The 21,681-nt window shown below is 38.3% G+C and overlaps 1 protein-coding gene across 4 annotated transcripts in view; it reads left to right on the top strand.

Moving 5' to 3' along the window:
- KLHL20 (kelch like family member 20) overlaps positions 1–21,681 on the top strand; it is a 63,617-nt gene that overhangs the window by 35,940 nt on the left and 5,996 nt on the right. For 3 of the 4 annotated variants that reach the window (XM_020970448.2, XM_020970447.2, XM_078156488.1), the window contains exons 6-10: positions 4,090–4,205; positions 11,550–11,733; positions 15,664–15,807; positions 17,226–17,359; positions 18,456–18,664. In XM_020970448.2, coding sequence (XP_020826107.1) covers positions 4,090–4,205; positions 11,550–11,733; positions 15,664–15,807; positions 17,226–17,359; positions 18,456–18,664 — 787 coding nt within the window. The remainder of the gene's footprint in view (positions 1–4,089; positions 4,206–11,549; positions 11,734–15,663; positions 15,808–17,225; positions 17,360–18,455; positions 18,665–21,681) is intronic. The other variant, XM_078156489.1, reaches the window with a different exon arrangement.

The following is a 21,681-nucleotide window of genomic DNA, read 5'->3' as shown; positions in this document are numbered from 1 at the left end:
GTCTGAACCTTATTGTAATCAATAGTAATAGAGGGAATCTACTTAGAGGGCCTAGGAGTGGTTCTGTTGTGTGTTGATGATCTTAAAAGAATAATGAAAAGAAAGGGGAAGAGGAATACACACTAGGGTAAAAGAAAGGAAGGTTAGGAAAAATTATCTCACATAAATAAGATGCACAAGTAGAAGTCTATACAAAAAGGAGGAAGGAACTTCATTCTCATCTGAACTGGTCAGAGGAGGAAGAATAGACACACACACACACACACACACACACACACACACACACACACGTGCGGAAAGAAATATATTCCACTCAACAAGGAAATAGAGGAGAAATTGGAAGGAATTTGCTCTAAACAGAACAACCTCTATCTAAATAAGTACAAAGACATTTATAGTTCTCTTTAAGGTGTCAAAAAATGGGAATGAGAGGATATCCATCGACTGGGACATGGCTGAGCAAGTTATGATATATAAATGTTATAGAATACTATTTTGCAGTAAGAAATGATGAACAGGATGGTTTCAGAGAAACCTGAGAAGATTTATATGAACTGATACAGAGTGAAGTGGGAAGAATCAGAACAACAATTTATATAATGATAACAATATCGTAAAGACAGATGAGAGGGCCAATGATGAAACATGCTACCCAAGTCCTAATAGGGATGTTTAGGGCCCAGGGTATAGAATGAGGCATGTGTTTTGGATATATTTATTTATATACATATACATATAGATATATACACACCTATGCATATGCATGCATATATAGGTATATATGTATGTTTATGCATATCTCTTAGGTGTGTGTGTGTGTGTATATATAAATTTTTTTTTTGCTTGACTATACTTGTTTGCAACAGGGGTTTTGTTCTTTTGTTTTCTATTTGTGGGGGTTAGGGGGCAAAGAGCAGATTTTTTTGATTGAAAAAAAATAAAGTGTAATTTTTAAGAAACATAAAGTTCTACTACCTCATACCTGTCAGGGCTAATGTGACAGAAAAGGAAAATGACATGTTGGAAGGGATGTGGAAAAATTGGGACCTCAACACATTATTGGTGGAATTGAACTGATCCAGCCATTCTGGAGAGCAGTTTGGAACTATGCTCAAAGAGTTTATAGCACTGTGCATACCCTTTGATCCAGCAATAGCACTACTGGGTCTGAATCCCAAAGAAATGAAAGGAAAAGTATAAACACAAAACACAAAAATGTTTAAAGCAGCTCTTTTTGTGGTGACAGAATTGGAAATTGAGGGGCTGCCCATCATTTGGGGAATGGCTGAACTAGTTGTGATGAAATAGTATTGTGCTATAAGAAATCATGAGCAGGATGCTCTCAGAAAAACCTGGGAAGATATATATGAACTGATGCAAAGTGAAGTGAGCAGAAGCAGGAAAACATTGTACACAGTAATAACGGCAATATCAGTACAAAGATCAACTGTGAATGACTTAGCTTTTCTGAGCAATAGAATGATTCAAGACAGTTTCGAAGGACTTAGGATGAAAAGTGTTATCTACCTCCAGAAAGAGAACTGACGGAGTCTGAATGCAAATCAAAGCACACTTTTTTAACTTTATTTTTCTTTTTTTGTTTTCTCTTGCAGCATAGCTAATGTGGAAATATATTTTGTAGGACTTCACATGTCTAATGTATATCAAATTGCTTGCCTTCTCAAAGAAGGAAGAGGAGAGATGGAGGGAGAGAATCTGGAACTCCAAATTTTCAAAAAACAAAATGTTAAAATAAAAGAAAGTTTAAAAAAGAGTTCTTCACAATTTGGCTCCCATTTACCTTTACACACTTAATTTATATTCTTCTCCTTAGTGTACTCTTATCTCTCAACTAGATTAGCCTGCTAGCAGTTTCCCAAATCAGATATTCCACATCTCACTTCTCTGTCTTAGCACAAGTTGTCCTATCTTTCTCCTCTACCTCCCATTATTAGCATGCAGTTCTTCCACACTTCGATCTCTTAGAATCCTTAGCTTCCTTCAAGATGCAGTTCAGATGCTATATGCTATGAGAAGCCTTTCCTAATTGCCTGTCCCTATTCCCAAGGTGTAAGTACTCTTTCCTTCCTTAAATTAACTTGTATTTTAGAAAAACAGGAAGAAATTGGGGGGGGGGGGCGAGAGGAGGAAATCTTTGCAACAAGGTCTGATTTTAAAGATATATATAGGGAACTGAGTGACAATTACAAGAAAAAAAGCCATTTCCCAAATGATAAATGTCAAAGTATATGAATCAACAGTTTTCAGAAGAAGAAATCCAATCTGTCAATAGCCATGTAAAAAATGCTCTAAATCACCGATAGAGAATGCAAATTAAAACAACTCTGGGGTACCACCTTGCGCACATCACTTCTGAGTTTCAGATCCAGGGCAGGACTGAAAAGGGTACCAGTACAGGGGGAAGCATTCCCAGGTATGGACATCCTGTACTATGTCTTTTAAAAAGTTAAAATGTGTTTATAAAAGGAATGAGGGGAAAAGATTGGAAAATAAATGGAAACTATAGAAGCAAGAATTAGAAGGGGAATTAATAGCTTGGCACAAGAGGTACAAAACCTTGGCAAGCAACAAACTCTCTGAAAATTATAATGAACCAAATAGAAGTTAATGACCTCATGAGGAAACAAGAAATGTTAAAACAAAGTCAAAAGGTTGGGGGAAAAAAAAAACAGAAGAAAATGTGACGTTGTCTCATAGCAAAAACAACTGACCTGAAAAATAGATCGAGGAGAAACAATTTAAGAATCATTAGACTATCTGAACATCATGATAAAAAAAAAAGCCTAAGCATCCCGTTTCAAGAAATTTTAAAACTACCCAGATGTCCTAGAACTAAATGGCAAAGTAGAAAAAGAAAGAACCCATTGGTAGCCTCTTGAAAGACACTCAAAAATGAAAATTCCCACGTACATCATAGCCAAAATCCAGAGCTTCCAGATCAAAGAATACTTCAAGCAGCCAGAAAGAAAGATTTCAAGTACTAAAGAACCATAGTTGAGATCACACGTGATTTAATAGCCACCACTACTGTGAAGGTGCGGAGAGGTTGGAATATGGTATTCCAGAAGGCAAAACATATGGGTTTACAGCCAAGCATAATTTACCAAGCAAAACTGAGTATAAGGTTACAGGGAAAAATACAGACTTAATGAAATAGAGGAATTCTAAGCATTCCTGATGAAAAGACCAGACACACAGAGTTGGGGACAGAAATACATTTCACTCATCAGGGAAATATAAGAGAAAGAGTGGAAAGAAGGGAGTTTAGAGGGAGAATGACTTAGAGAGAGGGTAGCTTATGAAGATGAATTAATCTTAAGTAAAACAAAGGATGTACAAAAATATAGCTCTTTCATGTGGCAAAGAATGGAAATTTGAGGGGCTATCCATAAATTGGGAAGTGGATGAATGTTATGTTTTCTAATATGATGGAGTACTATTGTGCTCAACTGTTATCAGCATAATGACTAACACCAGGATTCCAAAGGACTACCAATGAAATACGCTACCTTCATAGATACGAAGGACTCAATACAGAATGAGACAGATTTCTTTTGGATAAGGCCAATGTGAGAATGTGTTTCAATTGACTACATATTTGTAATGGGTTTTATTTTTCTTGTGATCTCATTGTAGGGCAAGAGGTGGTTAGGGTGGGAGAGTGAGAAAGTAGATCTTGACTGATTAAAACAAATAATACACATTTTAACAAAAGAAAAACTAATTATACAGACATGGCAATTGGTGTTGCACGTTCAGCACAACCATGTTTAGTTTCCAGTTAAGGCATTTTTTTGTCCCATACGAAAACTTTTTATTTTGGAAAGGTTCATATTCATATTCTAGGCTAAAGCTGAGCTCAAAAGATGGGTTCATAACGAAAATAATAACTAAAACAACTCATAGTGTGACTTGTGCTGTTGTTCTTATCTTCTTTTACAGTAGCTGGCATTTTTAACTTAGTTTGATATATGCTTGCTGTTTTTCATCACATTACATTCCTAAACTGTGTTAAAGCTTGTTATTGTTACTCAGACCTCTAAAATAAAGTTATCTTTCTTTTCCCAGAGACCTGGTGGATGAAGCTAAAAATTACCTTTTACTGCCACAAGAACGACCACTGATGCAAGGACCAAGGACACGTCCACGAAAGCCTATTCGATGTGGAGAGGTACTATTTGCAGGTTTGTGTCCATTGTGTTTGGTGTGTGATCAACATTGAAATAGTAAATGTGTGTGTGTATTAGCATGTCTACGTGTGGTATCCATTGTTATACAAACTGTGATTAGAAGATAGTGTGAAGAGCACTGGCCCTGGAGTCAGGAGGACCTGAGTTCAAATATGGCCTCAGACACTTGGCACTTACTAGCTGTGTGACCGTGGGCAAGTCACTTAACCCTATTGTCTAGGAAAAGAAAAGAAAGAAGAAGAAGGTAGTGTGAGAGAAAAAGAGACTGGCTCTCTAGGTGTTCAAGCAAGGCCTTGCTCTTAGATAGGATTTCCATCTTATCAAACTGGTCTTCACCTTTGGAATGTCAGAAATGTAGGGATAATCACATTCTGGGCAATTAATTGACACTAACCCAATTCAGAAGACAGTATTCATGAACTAGAATGCCCTGCATTTATAGGAGCTTTACCTGGCCTGATAAATAGTATTGGTTTTCTACCTCCTGGTGGGTAAGTTTACTTAAGAAAACAAAAGTCAAAAGGTTGCTTGGTGAATAGAGAATTAAGAATCAAGAGATATGGATATTCTTAAGGAATATTTTTGTTAAGTTGAGTAATTTAATGAATTGCCCTTCCCTATTGTAGGACTATTTCTACCTCAGCAAAGAAATTAGAGCACTTTGTCTCTTAGATGCAGAATAAAAACTCATGTTTATTTGTTAGCTGTCCTTTTTCTTGAATACATGCCATCCCTTCTGTTATGGCAGTACCTCAGATGTGTAGCTGAAACATCTCATCTCATATGTGTTACATTTTAGTCTCCTTAATAAAATTGGAAAAACACCCTCTTCTTTTTGATTGAGTTATAAAATCTGATTTGGAAGAAAGCACAGAAATCATATAGTGCAACACATATCCAAACAAGATTTTCCTCTACTAACCCCACTAACAAGAAGCCACTTTGCCTCTCCTTGGAGAGCTCTGCTAATGGGGAATTCTCTGCTCTTAAAGCAACCCATTCAACTTTTGGAGAGTTCTAATTGTGAGGAAGCTTTTCCTAACATTGAAACACAATCTACCTCTGCAGCAGCTTCCACCATTTGTGGTACAGTGGAAAGAAGACTAGTTGGGAGTTGAAAGATCCAGGTTTGAATCTCAGCTCTGCCATTTACATGACCGTGAGCAAGTCACTGACTTTCTCTGGGCTTCAGTTTCCTCATCTATAAAAAGAGAAAGTTGGATTAAATAATTTCTAAGTTACTTTCTAGCTCTGCATCTATTACCTGGTCCTCCATTCTTCTTCCGTGTACAACATTGCTGACATCTTTGTTCTTGCCCTCACTTGCAGGTATTCCACTTTCATGTTTAAAAACTGCCAAATGAATTGTCCTTAAGCACAACTCAGGTCATATCACTCCCTTCCTCACACATAACACTCCATGTCTCGTCTCCTTGCCTTTGCACTGGCCATCTTCCATCCCTGGAATAGGTTGCTTCCTCTCCTGCACCTTACAGAATCCTTTACTTTCTTCAGCGTGCAGCTCAAGCACCACTTTCTCCAGGATTTCTTTCTTTATCCTTCCAAACGGCTACTGCCCTCGCTTCCTAACTACTTTATAGTTAGCTACCTTGCATTCATTTCATATTTAATCTCCATATGCATTCTGCATGTAATTATACACGTACATATTGTCTTACACAATACAGTGTAAGCTCCTTGAACAGGGATTCTTTTTCCTTTTCTGTCTGTATAACAAACCCCTAGCATAGTGCCCTGCCAATAGCAGGTACCTAATGCCTACAAATGCTTGTTGATTGATTCATAAAGAAGTGGAGGTAACAAGGATAGACTCTTCTTTATAGAAGTTAAGCAGTAAAGAGGAGAATTCCTAGACAGTAGCAGAGTTAAGGGAAAAGGTATTACTTTTTAACAAAAAGAAGACTTTAGGTTAAAGGAAAAGACCAAAAGGAAAGAAATACTGAGGGTACATCTGACAGCAGAATGGTCAAGGAAACAAGGTAACAGAAGAGGTGGGACAGGTGGGGACAGAGCCTCCAGAGTTAGTACTTCATAAAGGAAAAAGGCCTCATTCTCTGAAACTAAAAGGGTCCAAGAAAGGATGGGTGAGGATATAGGTTAAGAGTATAGATAGAGACATTTGCCATGTAACAGACATTTATACTCAAATGGATTTCTGAACCCATGGGCGTACAATGCCATTCACAACCAATATGACTCTGGTCTATGGAAATTTGCCATAAGAAACCCACCCAACATGCTAGGGTGCCACCCTCCTAATTTTCTCTTAACATTATGAGGATACGTTGGAGAAGACTAGCTAGCCCTTAGTTAGACCTCACATTACCATCCCGTTGTTTCTGCTTATGCATTTCTTTGATGTTTATCACTCTGCTTCTCTGAAATTCCTGGTTTTTTAAGTGTTAGTCTACTCATTCCCGTCTTTTCTAAAGAATGATACTTTCTATTTTTACTTATTCCTCTGAACAAGAGGTTACCATTACCAGAGTAGTCCATGTCTCTCAACCACATAGCAACAATTAACTTTTACATACCACTTGCAATTCACTTTATTACATTGCTTCATCTGATTGTCACAGTAATGTTATGAGGTGCTATCGGTATTATTAGCATTTTACAGATGAGAAGTGACATGCCTTGTCCAGGTTCACACTACTAATAAGGGTTTGAGGCAAGATTCTAGATTGGGTCTTACTGATTCGAGATCCAGTGCTTTATACACTGTACCGTGCTACAGCACAAAGTATTATTAAATAGTGTATTATAAAGAATATGTACTTAGTATGCACTTAACAAGCAGCTATGCTTGTTAAATAGATTAGTTAAATAAAACCTCACTTCCTTAATTTTTCTGACTCTGTCCAGGATGATCTGCCATTTCATTTTGCAACTACTTGGACTATAATTTAATACTCTTCCAAATATGTTTAGAAGATGTATTTGTTAATATCAAACCTTTAACTTCTGACTTGGTCACCTCTTTTTTATATGAATAGCAACTCTCAGATGTTTAATAAGACAGTTCACCTCACTCAAATTTCTCCCAAAGCCAAATCCTATGTATAACTGGGACCTGGTATAATCATGGGATCATAGTTTTAGAGCTAGAAAGGACCTTAGAGATAACCCTTTGTGTTTTTAAGCCCCCAGGTATCAGTGGTTCCATGGTTCCATCTATTCTATTTATTTGTTTTTCCACTTTCCTATTTGTTGTATTCTCTCCTCTGAAGAGCACAGTGAATGCCTTCTCTCATGAGACTGATGATTCTTTCTAGCTAATAGCTTTTTAACAGGAACTTCTTGGATGCTTACAATATTTTTTATACTAAGTTGAAATTTCTTTAAATCTTTTAAAATTCTGTATGCTTGAGATAGGATACTTCTTGTAATACTGTTTTTCTATATGTTCTGACCTTATTAAGGTTTTTTCCTTATTATAATGCTGTCTTCTCCCCCTCTCTCCTGGCACATTGGGGATAGATTTTTCTCTAAGAAAAAAGTTGATGAAATTTTTTCTGTCATGACCCCTCCATTTTTTCTCTTTCCTTTTTACCTTTCATACAGATCTTAACATTTCTTAGGGAAGATAATTGATATTAAATTCACTCCTTCTGCCCCATCCTCCACTGTCCTTAGAATATATATTCCATTACCCTTTTAACAATGTTCTTTGTAGGGGCAGCTAGGTGGCGCAGTGGATAGAGCACTGGCCCTGAAGTCAGGAGGACCTGAGTTCAAATGTGGCCTCAAACCAAACACTTGACACTTACTAGCTGTGTGACCCTGGGCAAGTCACTTGACCGCAATTGCCTGGAAAAAGAAAAGTTCCTTTTACTCCTATTTTAAATACTAAACTGTTAACCATCAATTTATCAGCCACTAAATTTCCCAGCCTCCCAGTATTCTAATGTTTTATCAGTCTCAATGCAGATGTTCCTTGTTAAATCTATCCCTCCCTCTTCTTAACTTCCCAGTTTCTCCTGAGGGTACCACTATACTTATAGTTACCCATATGCAAAACCTTAGATTCCTGCTAGACTATTCACTCACCCTTCCCCACCCCCCACCCCTCACATCCAGTCAGTTGCCAAGTCTTGTTCATTCACATCTATCCACCTCAGGTGTTTTGGGGGCCATCTCCAGTCATCCTGGTCTGTATCTTGCTGCTGGACTTAGATGGCTCCAGAAGAGAAAGTGAGGCTGGTGACTTTGCCCAGCCCTGCAATTCGTTTGCAAGTTATGACATCACCTTCCTGATGTCACGGTCCTCTTCAAGAACAAAGGACAAACAACAACCCCCCTGACATTTTATATCTTCCCTCCTCTGCCCACCCTTGGGGAGATTCAACCTATAGTTTTTTTTTTATGTGCTAGTTTGGGGCTAACCTTTCCTGATGAATGAATGAATGCAGACTTAATTCATCCAGTATATCTGGCCCCAGAGCATACACCTTCCCAAACATTTTACCACTTGTCCTCCCCATCCTCTTCCACTTCTTGCTCTGAAAACAGTAATCAAGTCAGTACTACTCTTGCATCTGGAAGAGATGACATTTGACTGCCATTTGACACCCCTCCGTTCCTATGGCTTCTTTGACCAAAGCTATGTTCCCTGGCTATCATTGCCATGTGTGTGTTGTCTCCCCTGTTTGGATACTAGAACCTTGAGGGCAAACACTGTGTCACTTGTGTATTTGTATCCCCAGCACCTAGGATAGTGCATGTTACCTAATGGGTACTTAATAAATACTTTTTAAATTTATTTATTCATTCTACCTCCACAGCATATCTTGCATCTTTTCCTTCTCTCCACTCACACAGCCATCACTATAGTTCAGGCCTTCATCACCTGTCACCCGTACTATTGCAAGTCTCCTAACTGGACCCCCAACTTTTTGATTAATTTTCCATACAGCTACCAAAATAATGTTTCTTATGCTCATCTGACCACGTCACTCCCCTGCTATAAAAGCTTTAGTGGCTCTCTGTTGTCTCTAATATAAAAAGTACTCAGCTTGGTGTTTAAAGCCTTTCACTGTCTGGCTCTAGCCTATCTTTCTAGGCTTCTGTTTTCACATTCAATTTTCCAGCCAACTTGGCTTATCACCTATAAGCCAGGGGCTCCTTCTCCTTCTTGCTGCATCTCAAGACCCCCTTCTCCTTCACCATCACCTTCTCCTTTACTCCAGTCTCTGATAAAGAGATGACTCTTTTCCTGGCCAAAGCCAGCCCCTTTACATGGACCCTTCATCCTCTCTCATCCCATCTTCTCCAACAGTGTGTCTCCTTTCTCTCTCCAGTCTTTAGTTAGAGATTATCTCTGATTTAGTGATTGCTTCCTTGTTGACTAAAAATAAGTTTCCCCATCACAAAAAAATAAATAAACCCTTACTGAGATCTTTCTGTCCCCACTACATATCCAGCCCTAGTCTGTCTCCTGAGTTCTCCATTCTTTTATAATGTCCTGCTGTTTGGACGTTTTGAATTGGATGTGCTATGGATGTCCATTCCCCTTCAAATCCACCTCTTTAGAATCCCTGGATTCCCTCAAGCCTAAGGCCAAGCACCCCTTTCTACACAGTATAAAGCTGCCCAGATTTCCTCTGGGCCTCACTGCTAGTGCCCACCCTCACAAAACTATCTTGTTTTCATTTCTTACCTATTTTTTATGCCCTTCCCTGTGCCCATGTTGTCTCTCCTATTATAGAATGTAAGCACCCAGAGAGTGCTGATGGCTTACTTTTTTTACCTTCAGCTGCCAGAACAGTGTCTGGCACATAAAAGGTTCTCATTAAATGCTTGTTGGTTGGTTGGGAAGCATCATGGTTTTGTGTAAAGAGCTCAGGATTTAGAATTCTGCCCCTTACCTGCCTGGGTGACCTTGGGCAAGTTCTTTTTCTTCTCTGGGCCTCTAAGGTCCCTTCCTGTCCTGAGTCTGTTATCATATGATTTGGGAAATTGTATAGTCCAAAGCTACATTGGAAGTAGTTTTTTGTAAGATAACTTCATACATTTTTGGGACTCCCCTACCACCTTATAAGGAATATTTTTCCATAATTCTATTCCATATAAACTTAGATGGTGAGTCCCAAGGCAGTGACTTTGTCTGTACTTTGCTCTATTGAGTATGCTGTAAACACTCAGCTAACAACAACAGCAATAATAGTAAGTTGACTAGCCCTGTTTCCGGTTATGCCATTACTGCTTTGGAGATCACAGTGCTTATTAAGTCACTGCATAGCATTGGGAATGCTCAGCATTTTCTGTTCCGTCTCCTTAGGCCACAGGAAAGTAATCTTTTTTTAAACTTCCTTTTTCCAAATTAGGATTTAGAAGTACAGTTTATGCAACAGTTTTCATTTGATTCTGAACCATTTCTTCCCATTGAAATCAGTTTTTAATGGTTACCTTAATAAAATTTGCCAGATTTACCTTTTGAAGCTATGTCTAGTAAGCAAGCAGAATTTCACTTTTGCTACTAACCACCATGTTGGCAATTGAATTACTTTTAGATTTTGGAGGGCTTCCTATTTTGTAGGAACTTTCTACATAAATCTCAAAATAGCATTTCAAGAATTAATGTTATTTATCATCCTACCTAGAAATTTTCTTTAAATCTATTTAGTGTATTTGATCTCCCAATTTAGTTTTTGAAAGTAAAATAAAGGAATGGTAGTACCAGTAACTTCTATTCATGTAATGCTTTCTGCTTATAAATCATTTTACCTACACTATCTCACTTGATCCCCACCCTGTTGCTATACCTATTTTACCAATGAAACTGAGCTTAGAGTCCAAAATGACTTGCCTAAGGTCACATAGCTTACATATACTCAGATAAGTAAGTGCAAAATAATTTCGAGAAAGGCTTCATGTAGGGAGATAGCATCTTAACTGATGTTTGAAGGAAACAAGAAATTCTTAAGGGTAGAAGTGAGGAGAGAGTACGTATTAGATATAGTGAACAGAGATAAGATGAGATGAGATGTTGAAAAGGGACAAAGTACTGAGGCCAGAGAAGGTAAAAAGCTAGAACAAAAACCCCAATATGTTTATTAACTTGTGTATAGGAATAAAGAAAGAAAAACTCCCATTTCTGCTTTGGTCTTCTTTTGAATATGTAAAATACTTGGGGGCAAAAACGTCCTAGATAAGAATTAAGCTTTGTTAAGGCCATAATTTGATATTTCTTAAATAATAAAAAAAATCTTTTTTAAAAAAAAATATTTCTCATTTAAACTTGGCACTGGGCCAAGATTTAAAGACTTCTTCTGTGTTACAGAGATATAGTCTGTGTTTTTCTTTTGTTTCCCTCAGTGGGTGGCTGGTGTAGTGGGGACGCCATTTCTAGTGTGGAACGATATGACCCACAGACCAACGAGTGGAGGATGGTAGCATCCATGAGCAAACGACGCTGTGGGGTTGGAGTCAGTGTTCTTGATGACCTTTTGTATGCAGTGGGAGGCCACGATGGATCTTCTTATCTCAACAGTGTTGAAAGGTAAGCGGAAGCAAGATTTTTTCCCCTCTATTAATAATGAGAACTTTTATATAGAATTTATTCTGTGCCAGGCACTGTGCAAAGCACTTTATAGCGATTTTCTCATTTGAGCCCCACAAATGAGAGGTGCTGTTGTTATCTTTATTTCACAGTTGAAGAAACTGAGGCAAGCAGAGATGAAGTGACTTGCCCGAGGTCATATGGCTCATAAATATCTGAGGCCAGATTTGAACTCAGGTCTTCCTGACTCCGTGCCTACTGCTTTATTCACTGCACCACCTTGCTGCTGATTGTACATATTTGGTGTGAAATTCAGTCTTTCCATGAATTTGCACAATAGATGTAACAATTCCTACTTTAGCATTGTTCCTGTTATATTAAAATCACTACGTTTTTGTGAACAACCTTTGATTAGTCTTTAAAATCTTGAACTCTAAAATTCTCCTTTCTGACCACAGCTTTCTGTGCACATGCTATCATGTTCCCTCATCCTCTTAAACCTATGGTTTGTTCTTATTACAACCTCTAGACCTTTACCTCTTTATCTTCCTCATCAGGTCTGTCTGCTCCCTTCTGGTTTCACTTGCCATGATTGTTCAACATTCAACAATGCTTTTGTTAGTTCTTTTAGAGTCTTTTGCCCCTTCAGCTTTCTGTGGGTTCTCAACCCTCAGTCACCCGGCCATCTCTGCTTTTTCTGTTCTTTCTTACAGAACATGGAATATCCTGGATTAAATCAGGAAGCTGTGTTGATTTGGGTCCACCTGAATTCTCACTGCCACTTCAATTCAACCAGCACTTATTAAATCTTTACAGAGTGCAAGGCACCATGCTAGGCACCAAAGATGCAGAAACAAAAAATGAAATAGTCCTGCCTTCTCTCCCTATCTTTATTCCCTACAATGATTATGTTATATTTTTCCACTCTACTCAAACCCCAAACCGTGCTGCTAGTATTCAGTAGATGAACTCACTTCTACATTATTGAGAATATGAAGGCCATCTCATTCAACTCTTTGCCTCTGTGACTTAAAATTTTTCTGCATCTTCACCTTTTCTGTCCTTCTTCCATCCTATCTCAAAGCAGTCGACCTTTCTCCTTAACAAAGTCAGCCCTTCCACTTTTGCTGTTGTCCCTATCCGTTCCCACCTTTTTTAGGATCAATTCATTCTGTTACTCTTTTGCAGACTCTTTCTTACCGCCTTTGCCTCTATTTACCTTTCTTTTTTATTTCTTTTCCCTCTACCTACAAACAAGCTCATATCTTCCCTGTCCTAAAAAAACTTTCTCGGTCTTTCTCAAAGTACTAAAGCACTGTCCAGATTGTAAGTTTATTGAGTGTATGGTTCTGCTATAGCATGACATATTTGTTCCCAAAAAGCACCTCACTGTGCAAAATCACACAATAAAAACTGAAAGGCTTTTGGGGAAAATGAGGTTGGGGTACAAGACTCAAACACTTTGAAAGTGACACACAGAAAAAGATAGCAACCTAATAAAAATAGTTTCATACATCTTAAATGCTTAAGAAATAAATAAACACTACAGTAAATACTGGTGGCATCCATATCCTCAAGCTGCTGCTTGGCCTGTGTCCCAGCTATCCAGGGTGATAGAAGTCTTGCACGAGTTGGGTAGACCACTGTAGGCCTCTGGAAGGAGGGGGAGGTTTAAACTAGCCCTTCTGATCTGCCTCCTTCAACAGAAGATACATAATAAATGTGGATGGCACTTTACCTTGACAGAGCCATGAAATCTGCTTGTGGAAGTGAGTACCAGAAGGGTGGTAGCTTATAAGTTACTGTGGTGCAGTTTTCTCTGGAAAAGGTAAAAGGTGCAGAAGAAATTGCACAGAAGCAAACTTGAAATTCACATTCTGCTCAAAAGTGTTCCATAATATATCAATCTCATTAGAACAAATTTGCATTTCCAAAACAAGCATTTTAAGAGAATTGACTCTTTATGCAGTACTCAAATGCATCTGTTATCTGTTATCAATGTGAACATTTCCTCTAATGATACCAATTACAACCATCCATGGCTACCCATCCTGTGTGAATCTACTCCGTGCCTTCTCATAGCTTTGCCATGGGGATCAAGTCAGTGTGCTAGGTTCCTTTTTCAGTTTTGCCTATAGTCATAAGGAGACCAATATAGTATATGAGCTGTCCATTGGTTATCCCTCACCTTGACCTCATAACAGTCTTCTTTTTTTAGTCCTTCACTTCTCTTATAATATCCTTTGTGCTGATTTACCTTTGTAATTTTTGTTTACAATTCCAAAGAGTTACAAATTCCTTCTTTGTAATGTGTTACAGTCTGCTCATACCCAACATTTGACTCTTCATTCTCCCTTTGGGTGATTAATTTCTGGTTTTCAGAGACTAGTGTTCCATTACTCACAACCATATAACACCACCAGAAAAAAAAAATGGGTCTTAGTTTCAGGGAAGAGCTTGGGGGATATTAAAAGATTCTGCAATATCCTAAAGGCAGTTCTGCCTGTTCTGTTTGGTACTAGGCGCTCTCATTGTCCATTTGTGTTGTACAAGATCTCTATTTACTGGTAGACAAGCTGTCAAGATTGTACCACTACATTTTGTAGTCTGACAATAGGTTTTTTTCATCCACTTAGTTTTTCCTATGTGACTGATTAGGAAAACACTTTAGAGCACTCAGAAACTTATTTTATTTTAGAATGTAAGATCCCTGAGTGTAGAGACAGTTATAGATCTTTTTTTTTTAGGAAGCTATGTAATACCATGGCTTGATGCAATCAGCACAGTGTCACCTACAAAAACAACATCTGAGGGACTACATAATTTATACGGCATCTCTCTTTGATTATAGCTCTATGCCAGATATACTCCATCTGTCTTCTGGCTCTTCTTCCTTCTCTCACCATCTTATTGTAGACATTAATCAAAAGTTCTAGTCTCAGTCTTCCCTCTTTACACTTTGTCAATTTCATCCATTCAACTCTCTGGGAAGATGTTGCATGTTTTATATGTATAGTTCCTACCTATGTCCTGAGCTTCAGACCCACATTTTCAGCTGTCTGCTAGACATTTCTGCCTAAAATCATTGTGTGAAATTAAACTAATTGCTTTTCCCTAAAATCTATACCTGTTCTTGCCTTCTTTACTTCTGTTGACTACGTCACCATTTTGCTAGTTCTTCATGCTTAAAATCTCAGAGTAATTTTTGCTTTTTTTTCCTCCCTTAAGCCCTTTTTTCCCAATAGCCAATCAGTTGCCAAGAATTTAGTCTTAGTTTTTAGTCTTGCATCATTAAACAAACTCCTTTGATTATCATCACTTACTTTTCCATTTATCTCTATAGCCTGTAATGGTTCTTCACCTTTCCAAATGATAGTATTTGTGTAGCATTTTAAGATTTGCATTATTTCATTTGTGTTAATTTATTTGATCCTTTATAGCAACCCTGTGAGGTAGATGCTTTTATTATCTCCATTTTACAAATGTGCAAACTGAGACAAACATATTAAATAATTTCCCCAAGATGACATAGCTAGTAAATATCTGAGAAAGAATTTGAATTCAGGCCTTCCTGCCTCCAAGTCTAACACTCTATGCACTATACCACTTAGCTCTCTTCTAAATTCTACTGTAGAATAATCCAGTGTATCCAATGAGATAAAATCATCTGCCAAATTTAAAATACTATGTAAATGTTATCTGTTATCCAAGTTTCAAAATGTAGATTCTGAATTGTACTAGGTTTCCAGAAATCATTAATAAAACTGGATTTCCCAGTGGACATTGTTTTAGACATTGTAAACCTATAGAAAGCTTTAGAAAAAGTAAATATCATAACATGTATCCCCTTTGACAAGAATTTGTAAATTACTCTAAGGCTTCCCATACATGCAGGGTAAACTAAACTCAGTTGTTGATTTATTTTGACAGGTATGACCCCAAAACAAATCAGTGGAGCAGTGATGTGGCCCCTACCAGCACCTGCAGGACTAGTGTTGGAGTAGCAGTTCTTGGAGGTTATCTGTATGCTGTGGGTGGACAAGATGGCGTCTCTTGTCTCAATATTGTTGAGAGGTGATTTCTTAAAAATAATTTTAAATGAATCAAGCATTTATTAAGTGCTTACTGTGTGCCAAGAACTGGGCCTTTTTATACAAAGAAGAAGCAAAACTGTCTTTATACTCAGGAATCTTACGTTCTTAAAATAAATTTCTGAATGGAAAAATACATAGAGATCTTTTAAAAGAAGCTATTACATATAGATTTGGAATAATCCGGGAACTGTTAAGTGCATTTTTAAAAGGACTAACCGGAAAAATGTTCAGTTAATCTGAAACTCTGCTACTTTTTAAGGCAATTCCACATTGTAAGGATATTAATAGAGCCTAAGTGTCTATTAGTTGTCCTTCATTCTCACCATCTAATTAGTCCATCCTTCTTTTCGTTCATATATTTCTCTTCTGACATTGTTTATCTCTCTTCTTTGAATTCTTTGTTGCTAATGTGTTATCCCCTGCTCGTGCCCACCATTTGCCTCTGCATTGTGCTTAGGATGATTCTTAATTTCATTTGTTCAGAGACCATAGTGTTTCATGATTCACTCTCATAACAACAACAAAACAATGTTGGGATTTTAAAAATGGACCTTTGTTTCAAAGAGGAACTTGGGGGTCATTAAAAGAATATAACTAAACATCATTCTCATCCCCCTAGTTAACCAGTGCTGTCATCCACTGTGCGTTCTTTCTGCAGTTATATAAAGTGAGTTCATTATCTCCATGTTAGCAAGCATTTATTTGTATATTTTCATTTCTTGAAATCTTTGTAGTGTTATGGAAATAGTTTTATATTTATGTGTAGTATGTCCTTTCTTCCTCTAGATCTAGGGCTAATTCTAATATTCCCTTTTGTAGCTCCCTATGCTGCCTTACACACAGTTGTCTTTTTTTTTGGGGGGGGGATCTTTGTTCACTCATTTCAGTTGTGTCCAACTCTTTGTGATCCCATTTGAGGTTTTCTTGGTAGAGATATGGAGTGGTTTGCCATTTCCTTTTCCAGGTTGTTTTACAATGAGGAAACTGAGGCAAACAGGGTGAAGTGGCTTGCCCAGGGACACACAGCTAGAGGCAAACAGGGTCAGGTGACTTGCCCAGGGTCACATAGCCAGTAAGTTTCTGAAGTCACATTTAAACTAGGGTCTTCCTGTCTCCAGGCCTGGTGTTCTATCCACTGCACCACCTATCTGCCTTAGAGCTCTATAAATGTTAGCATTAACTGAATTTTCACCATTTTCTACTTATATTCCATTCCTACTGTGACATAAATCACAGGATTTTTTTCCCAATAGCTAATTAAAATGTTAACAGTTTCACTGTATTTGACAATAAGCAAAAATGTATCTTCGAGGATCTTTGGTGTAATGTAGGTCCTGCAAAAAAAAATTTCCCTCTTAATCAGGACGTGCACCTGACCTTTCTATTTTCTTACTACAGATATGACCCAAAGGAGAATAAGTGGACTCGAGTAGCTTCCATGAGTACCAGGAGGCTCGGAGTGGCAGTGGCTGTGTTAGGAGGGTTTTTATATGCTGTGGGAGGCTCTGACGGGACATCTCCTCTCAATACAGGTTGGTCCTTTCTAAGATTTGACTACTTCCATAAAACAGATGAAAAAGTTGCCAAGCTGCCAGACCACTAATAACAGTAACAGTGGCTAATATATAGCACTTGCTATGTGCCAGACACTGTGCTTAGCGCTTTACACTTGTCTCATTTGATTCTCCCAACAACCCTGAGAGGCAGGTGCTATTATTATCCCACTTTACAGATAAGGAAATTGAGGCAAAGAAAGATTATGTGACTTGCCCAGGGTCACACAGCTACTAAGTGTCTGAGGCTGGATTTGAACTCAGATCTTCCTGTCTCCAGGCCCACTGTACCACCACCTAACTGCCCTAGGCAGAACTTCTGTGCAAACAAGTTACTGTAGCTTTCTTTCCTTGTTGTAAAATAGGAGTAGCAGTTACCCTCTGGACACTGAGCAGATAGCTGTTTATCCCCTGGCATAGTCTAAAAACTTTGCCATTTCCCTAAATTTTCCCTAAATTCTACAATTTTAGCCTTCTACCAAAAGTGTTCCATTCTTCTTTTCTTTCCAAGCTATTAGATAGCTATGGAAAACAAGAATAGGATAATTTCTTTAACTTGGTCACATTTCCAAAGAGATGCCTTGCATTAATCCATTCTTCATGTCACTATCCAAGAAAACAGATAGCCACTGTTGATAGGAGCTGGTGATTTTAATCATTACCGGTCCCAGACTCAGAGAATATTTTTGCCTGGGCCTGTTGTTATTCTCTGTCTTTCCTGACGTGAGGAGTAAGACTACTGTGAGCAAGAGATGATTGGAACATTTGAATATTATAATGGAAAACAGATGTTAGAATAAACCAAAAAGAGATCACTCAGTTGGAAAAATATGTGATATTCCACATTGTTAGAGGTGACTTTCCATAACTGTCTGATAGTAAGTAGTTTGCTATATTTTAAGAGTGTGACATGAAAGAAGGCTAATATCTGGGCTTCCTACTAAGAATTTGCCTTATTTAAAACTATAAAGCAGTGAAGTTACAGTGATTTGGGCTTACAAAGGTCCACTGGAAATATATACTGAAGATGTGGAAATGTTTGAGGAATCCCTTAATGATTTTATTTCCCCTGCAGTGGAGCGCTACAACCCTCAGGAAAACCGCTGGCACACAATAGCCCCTATGGGGACCCGTCGGAAACACCTCGGCTGTGCAGTGTATCAGGACATGATCTATGCAGTAGGAGGCAGAGATGACACCACCGAGCTCAGCAGTGCTGAGAGATACAACCCTAGAACCAACCAGTGGTCTCCGGTGGTGGCCATGACATCCCGCCGAAGTGGAGTAAGTACCAGGGATCTAACTGGCTTCTTTTTTGAAAGCTGGTTAAAAGGAGTTATCAGGGAAATATTCATTCTGTTGGAAAAATCTGATCTCCTTTAAGGTATATTGTAGTAGAATGGAGGCTGTGGATTGCCTTTACCTAATTGTTTAGCTTACTGCAGGTTTTGTTTTGTGTACTTTTGTCACAAGCTAAAACTTCTAGTACTGAATCATCACAGTTAGAAAATTGAGTTTGTTTTTAATATTTTGCATCTTTTCCCACTCTGTAGGTTATCTTCAACTACTTCTTTCTCCCACCCTCATCCTATCTGTAACCATTATAGCAAAATACTTTATACCCCAATGACTAAGCCACCAAAGGCAAGTACAAGACACCACCCATCTCCAGGGGTCCGTTTTATTCCAGTCCATCCTGGGGTACAGGTCCAGATCAGGTTGACTTGGAAGATTTGTTGAATAGGACATAGCCCTGAACAAAGGTGACTTCTAGAAGTTCAAGTACAGGATATGTTCATTCTGGTATATTTTTAGTACATTTTTTAATCCCATACGTACTTCAAAGAGAGCAGGAAGGGAGTAAGCATTTATTATGTTCTTGCTATGTGCTTCACTGAAGTGCTGTAAGTACTCTGTAAATATTGTCTCACTCCTCACAACAACCCTCTGAGGTCAGTGCTATATTATTATCCCCATTTTACAATTGAGGAAACTGAGGCAAACAGCAGTTAAGTGACTTGCCTGGAATCACAGAGCTAGTAAGTATCTGAGGTCATATTTGAATTTAGGCCTTTGTCCTCCAGGTCCTGTGCTCTATCCACTGCTATGCAAATGCAGGTGTTAAGACAGAAATAGCATCTTCCTGCTACCAATCCTACCAGTTAAAAAACATTTATTGAGTACCTACTGTGTTCCACACCCTGTGCTTAAAGAGCTCATATGCTCCTACTAGGACATTATGTATTGGGGCAGGGAGTGTGCGCAGAATATATTCAAAACAAATACCAGGTAGTTTGGGGATGAGGGCCACTGGCAGTTGTGGGAATCAGGAAAGACTTCATATAGAAGGTAGAGCTTGAGCTGAATCTTGAAGGAACAAAGGATTCTAAGAGATGTTGGTGAAGAAGGGAGCGTGTTCCAGGTGTGAGGAATAGCAAGATGGCCAGTTTGGTAGAACCATAGAGTGTGGGAAAGGGAGTAACATGTAATAAAGGTATTACAGATTTGGACCAGGTTGTGAGGGGATTTAAATGCCGGACAGAGGATCCTAGAGGCAATAGAGAGCCACTAAACTTTACTGAGTAGGGAAGTCGCATGATCAGACCTGCCCTTTAGGAAAATCACTTTGGTGGATATGTGGAGAATGAGTTGGATAGGAAAGAGAATGGAGGCAGGGAGACCAGGGAGGAGTCTGCTACAGTAATTCATGTCAGGGGTAATGATAGCCTGAACTAGAGATGTGGCCATGGGAATACTGAGAATGGTTCAAGTATGGCAGATGTTAATGTGGGGGGAAATTTTACAAGATTTAGCAACTTAGGCTAAAAAGCAATATGTATGGTGAAGGAGAGGAGTTGATGAAGATGCCAACTAAGACTGGGAGACTGGAAAAATGATGGTGCCTTCAACAGAAATAGGGAAGTTTGGAAGAGAAGTAATTTTTAGAGAAAAGATAATGAATTCTGTCTTGAACATGTTGAGTTTGAAATATTTTAGAGTATCCATTTCAAAATATATACTAGGCAGTTGGTGATGCAGGCGAGAAGTCAGGAGGAAGACTAGGGCTACACATGTAGACTTAGCAATCATCAGCATAGAAAAGAACATTTGACTCTTGCGAGTTGAGGAGATTATCAGTGAATGGATGAATAAAAATTCATTTATTAAGTGTTTACTATGTGCTGAGCCCTTTGCTAGTGATAGAAAGAGAAAAGACAGTTCCCTGCTCTCAAGAAGTTCATGTTGTAATTAAAGGAGATAACACATAAGAAGAGCTTAGCTGCAGGGTAGATGAAAAGGCCTAAATCAGTGTGTCATCCCTGCAGGGAGGGTAGCAGCCTCTGCAAATGGGGGCATATGGGCCTAAAAGTGTCCCAGAGAGCACTGGGGATTCTGGTTTCCCTCGAGAAGAGTAGGAATAGGGGACCATTGTCCAACCATAAGGGGTAAGAAGGGGACATTAGCCAGAAGGATTGCAGGTAAGTTTCATAGTGGCCAGGGCAGGGAAGGGGACAGCAGAAATCAAGAAAAAGTTATTTTAAGCTAGCATGAGTGAATACTAGTTTGCGCTAATAATAAACTAAAATATCAATGAAGCCAAAGCATTATAATAACTAGAGTGGAAATATCAACTACTGACTCATATTACCTATAACTAACAGTCTTTTAGCTTAAATTCAGAAAATTTCAGAATTGAAAATATTCTCAACCATCTAATCCAAACCATAGCCCGAAAAAAGAATTCTTCCCTACAGCGTAGCTAAAAAGTGGTCATTCAGCCGCTGCTTATAGAATTCCAGTGATGGAGGATCTACCGAGTCAGCAAATTCCATTTTGGATAGCTGAATCTTTCCTTTACTCAAATCTAAATTTGCCTCATTGTAACTTTCAGAACAAATCAAATCCTCCTTCCATATGTCATCCCATCAAATACTTAAAGATAACTACTATATCCCTCTCCTCCAGTCTTCTCTGCTTCAGGCTAAATGTCCCCAATTTCTTCAGCCAGTCCTTAGATGGCATGAATTCAAGGTCTTTCACCATCCTAGTTGCCATTCTGTAGATACTCACCAACTTATCTGCTCCTTTTGATATGATTACTGTACTCAGTTGATTATATTTTCCCAGTGAGTTAGATTCCTAAATATTCTTATAATAAATCATTTTCTTCCATCAGAATATTAATAAATGTTTTGGGAGATGTTGACTTTTTCTGACATTTTTTAAAAATCAGTATAATTTTTTAGATTTGGTCATTGAACAATAGATTTATAGACTTACCATTTCCTTTTCTATTTATA

The sequence above is a fragment of the Phascolarctos cinereus genome, unplaced genomic scaffold, assembly GCF_003287225.1.
Source record: "Phascolarctos cinereus isolate Bilbo 61053 unplaced genomic scaffold, phaCin_HiC Scaffold_5;HRSCAF=322, whole genome shotgun sequence".
Taxonomy (NCBI): domain Eukaryota; kingdom Metazoa; phylum Chordata; class Mammalia; order Diprotodontia; family Phascolarctidae; genus Phascolarctos; species Phascolarctos cinereus.
The sequence above is the reverse complement of the archived record's forward strand: the minus strand, read 5'-3'. Positions and strand labels throughout refer to the sequence as shown.